At 44.8% G+C, this 5,000-nt stretch overlaps 1 protein-coding gene across 1 annotated transcript in view; it reads left to right on the top strand.

Moving 5' to 3' along the window:
* The window catches only part of LOC135538749 (phosphoribosyl pyrophosphate synthase-associated protein 2), a 39,559-nt gene that overhangs the window by 28,284 nt on the left and 6,275 nt on the right, over window positions 1-5,000 (top strand). The window contains exons 6-7 of the mRNA XM_064964655.1: window positions 1-74; window positions 1,105-1,160. The exon at window positions 1-74 is cut by the window's left edge and continues 42 nt beyond it. Coding sequence (XP_064820727.1) covers window positions 1-74; window positions 1,105-1,160 — 130 coding nt within the window. The remainder of the gene's footprint in view (window positions 75-1,104; window positions 1,161-5,000) is intronic.

Raw genomic sequence — 5,000 nt, 5'->3', positions numbered from 1 at the left:
TTCAGGGCTTCTTCAACATCCCAGTAGACAACCTGAGAGCTTCTCCCTTCCTACTGCAGTACATACAGGAGGAGGTAGGACTACACTACCCACAACCCCCTCCTACTACAGTACATACAGGAGGAGGTAGGACTACACTACCCACAACCCCTTCCTACTGCAGTACATACAGGAGGAGGTAGGACTGCACTACCCACAACCCCCTCCTATTACAGTACATACAGGAGGAGGTAGGACTACACTACCCACAACCCCCTCCTACTACAGTACATACAGGAGGAGGTAGAGCTACACTACCCACAACCCCCTCCTACTACAGTACATACAGGAGGAGGTAGGACTACACTACCCACAACCCCTCCTACTACAGTACATACAGGAGGAGGTAGGACTACACTACCCACAACCCCCTCCTACTACAGTACATACAGGAGGAGTATGACTACACTACCCACAACCCCCTCCTACTGCAGTACATACAGGAGGAGTATGACTACACTACCCACAACCCCCTCCTACTACAGTACATACAGGAGGAGGTAGGACTACACTACCCACAACCCCCTCCTACTGCAGTACATACAGGAGGAGGTAGGACTACACTACCCACAACCCCCTCCTACTGCAGTACATACAGGAGGAGTATGACTACACTACCCACAACCCCCTCCTACTGCAGTACATACAGGAGGAGTATGACTACACTACCCACAACACCCTCCTACTGCAGTACATACAGGAGGAGGTAGGACTACACTACCCACAACCCCCTCCTACTGCAGTACATACAGGAGGAGGTAGGACTACACTACCCACAACCCCCAATACATACAGGAGGAGGTAGGACTACACAACCCACAACCCCCTCCTACTGCAGTACATACAGGAGGAGGTAGGACTACACTACCCACAACCCCCAGTACATACAGGAGGAGGTAGGACTACACTACCCACAACCCCCAATACATACAGGAGGAGGTAGGACTACACAACCCACAACCCCCTCCTACTACAGTACATACAGGAGGAGGTAGGACTACACTACCCACAACCCCCTCCTACTGCAGTACATACAGTAATAGGAGATGTCGTTTTCTTCTACAGATTCCTGACTATAGAAACGCAGTGATAGTGGCCAAATCTCCAGCCTCAGCCAGAAGGTACTCTACTGTCTGTATTATATAGTTGACTGGAGCTGCTACTGTCTGTATTATATAGTTGACTGGAGCTGCTACTGTCTGTATTATATAGTTGACTGGAGCTGCTACTGTCTGTATTATATAGTTGACTGGAGCTGCTACTGTCTGTATTATATAGTTGACTGTAGCTGCTACTATCTGTATTGTATAGTTGACTGGAGCTGTTACTGTCTGTATTGTATAGTTGACTGTATGTAGCTGCTACTGTCTGTATTGTATAGTTGACTGTAGCTGCTACTGTCTGTATTGTATAGTTGACTGTAGCTGCTACTGTCTGTATTGTATAGTTGACTGTAGCTGCTACTGTCTGTATTATATAGTTGACTGTAGCTGCTACTGTCTGTATTATATAGTTGACTGTAGCTGCTACTGTCTGTATTGTATAGTTGACTGGAGCTGTTACTGTCTGTATTATATAGTTGACTGGAGCTGCTACTGTCTGTATTATATAGTTGACGGGAGCTGCTACTGTCTGTATTATATAGTTGACTGTATGAAGCTGCTACTGTCTGCATTATATAGTTGACTGTACCTGCTACTGTCTGTATTGTATAGTTGACTGTAGCTGTTCCTGTCTGTATTATATAGTTGACTGTTGCTGCTACTGTCTGTATTATATAGTTGACTGTAGCTGCTACTGTCTGTATTGTATAGTTGACTGTAGCTGTTACTGTCTGTATTATATAGTTGACTGGAGCTGCTATTGTCTGTATTGTATAGTTGACTGTAGCTGCTACTGTCTGTATTATATAGTTGACTGTATGAAGCTGCTACTGTCTGCATTATATAGTTGACTGTAGCTGCTACTGTCTGTATTGTATAGTTGACTGTAGCTGTTCCTGTCTGTATTATATAGTTGACTGTTGCTGCTACTGTCTGTATTATATAGTTGACTGTAGCTGCTACTGTCTGTATTGTATAGTTGACTGTATGTAGCTGCTACTGTCTGTATTGTATAGTTGACTGGAGCTGTTACTGTCTGTATTATATAGTTGACTGGAGCTGCTACTGTCTGTATTGTATAGTTGACTGGAGCTGCTACTGTCTGTATTGTATAGTTGACTGTAGCTGCTACTGTCTGTATTATATAGTTGACTGTAGCTGCTACTGTCTGTATTATATAGTTGACTGAAGCTGCTACTGTCTGTATTGTATAGTTGACTGTAGCTGCTACTGTCTGTATTGTATAGTTGACTGTAGCTGCTACTGTCTGTATTATATAGTTGACTGTAGCTGCTACTGTCTGTATTGTATAGTTGACTGTAGCTGCTACTGTCTGTATTATATAGTTGACTGAAGCTGCTACTGTCTGTATTGTATAGTTGACTGTAGCTGCTACTGTCTGTATTATATAGTTGACTGTATGGAGCTGTTCCTGTCTGTATTGTATAGTTGACTGTAGCTGCTACTGTCTGTATTGTATAGTTGACTGTAGCTGTTACTGTCTGTATTATATAGTTGACTGGAGCTGCTACTGTCTGTATTGTATAGTTGACTGGAGCTGCTACTGTCTGTATTGTATAGTTGACTGTAGCTGCTACTGTCTGTATTATATAGTTGACTGTAGCTGCTACTGTCTGTATTGTATAGTTGACTGTAGCTGCTACTGTCTGTATTATATAGTTGACTGTATGGAGCTGTTCCTGTCTGTATTGTATAGTTGACTGTAGCTGCTACTGTCTGTATTGTATAGTTGACTGTAGCTGCTACTGTCTGTATTATATAGTTGACTGTAGCTGTTACTGTCTGTATTGTATAGTTGACTGTAGACAGCAGAACCCAGAAGATGAGGCAGACACAGCAGTACTTAAGACGGTGTATTTAATGAAGAAAAAATCCTAAAAATCCTAAAAATAAAAAATGGCAAATCCAAAAGGTGGAAGGAAAAACACAAAAAAACCTAAAAAGAAACTCACCAAAACTAAACAAAAACAAAAAAAACAGAATACCACAAGAACGTTACCCGGAATCGACAAGAGCACACAGAACACTAGGGCTGGGTGCTAACATACAAACACAGAGCACAGAACTGAGTCTGGGTTAGGGTGGTTCCTCTTTCACTACAGTCTGGGTCAGGGTGGGTCCTCTTTAACTACAGTCTGGGTCAGGGTGGTTCCTCTTTCACTACAGTCTGTGTTAGGGTGGTTCCTCTTTAACTACAGTCTGGGTTAGGGTGGTTCCTCTTTAACTACAGTCTGGGTTAGGGTGGTTCCTCTAACTACAGTCTGGGTCAGGGTGGGTCCTCTAACTACAGTCTGGGTTAGGGTGGTTCCTCTTTAACTACAGTCTGTGTTAGGGTGGTTCCTCTTTAACTACAGTCTGGGTTAGGGTGGTTCCTCTTTAACTACAGTCTGGGTTAGGGTGGGTCCTCTTTAACTACAGTCTGGGTTAGGGTGGGTCCTCTTTAACTACAGTCTGGGTTAGGGTGGTTCCTCTTTCACTACAGTCTGTGTTAGGGTGGTTCCTCTTTAACTACAGTCTGGGTTAGGGTGGTTCCTCTTTCACTACAGTCTGTGTTAGGGTGGTTCCTCTTTAACTACAGTCTGGGTTAGGATGGTTCCTCTTTAACTACAGTCTGGGTTAGGGTGGTTCCTCTTTAACTACAGTCTGGGTTAGGGTGGTTCCTCTTTAACTACAGTCTGTGTTAGGGTGGTTCCTCTTTAACTACAGTCTGGGTTAGGATGGTTCCTCTTTAACTACAGTCTGGGTCAGGGTGGTTCCTCTTTAACTACAGTCTGTGTTAGGGTGGTTCCTCTTTAACTACAGTCTGGGTTAGGATGGTTCCTCTTTAACTACAGTCTGGGTCAGGGTGGTTCCTCTTTCACTACAGTCTGTGTTAGGGTGGTTCCTCTTTCACTACAGTCTGGGTTAGGATGGTTCCTCTTTAACTACAGTCTGGGTTAGGATGGTTCCTCTTTAACTACAGTCTGGGTCAGGGTGGTTCCTCTTTAACTACAGTCTGGGTTAGGATGGTTCCTCTTTAACTACAGTCTGGGTCAGGGTGGTTCCTCTTTAACTACAGTCTGTGTTAGGGTGGTTCCTCTTTAACTACAGTCTGGGTTAGGATGGTTCCTCTTTAACTACAGTCTGGGTCAGGGTGGTTCCTCTTTCACTACAGTCTGTGTTAGGGTGGTTCCTCTTTCACTACAGTCTGGGTTAGGGTGGGTCCTCTTTAACTACAGTCTGGGTTAGGGTGGGTCCTCTAACTACAGTCTGGGTCAGGGTGGGTCCTCTTTAACTACAGTCTGGGTTAGGGGGTTCCTCTTTAACTACAGTCTGGGTTAGGGTGGTTCCTCTTTCACTACAGTCTGGGTTAGGGTAGTCCTCTTTAACTACAGTCTGGGTCAGGGTGGGTCCTCTTTAACTACAGTCTGGGTTAGGGTGGTTCCTCTTTAACTACAGTCTGGGTCAGGGTGGTTCCTCTTTAACTACAGTCTGGGTTTGGGTGGTTCCTCTTTAACTACAGTCTGAGTTAGGGTAGTCCTCTTTAACTACAGTCTGGGTTAGGGTAGTCCTCTTTAACTACAGTCTGGGTTAGGGTAGTCCTCTTTAACTACAGTCTGGGTCAGGGTGGGTCCTCTTTAACTACAGTCTGGGTCAGGGTGGGTCCTCTTTAACTACAGTCTGGGTTAGGGTGGTTCCTCTTTAACTACAGTCTGGGTCAGGGTGGGTCCTCTTTAACCAAGTCTGGGTTAGGGTGGGTCCTCTTTAACTACAGTCTGGGTCAGGGTGGTTCCTCTTTAACTACAGTCTGGGTTAGGGTGGGTCCTCTTTAACTACAGTCTGGGTCAGGGTGGGTCC

This window comes from Oncorhynchus masou, unplaced genomic scaffold, assembly GCF_036934945.1.
Source record: "Oncorhynchus masou masou isolate Uvic2021 unplaced genomic scaffold, UVic_Omas_1.1 unplaced_scaffold_181, whole genome shotgun sequence".
In the NCBI taxonomy this organism is placed as follows: Eukaryota; Metazoa; Chordata; class Actinopteri; order Salmoniformes; family Salmonidae; genus Oncorhynchus; species Oncorhynchus masou.
Note: the sequence above shows the minus strand (reverse complement) of the source record. Positions and strands in the feature narration are given on the sequence as shown.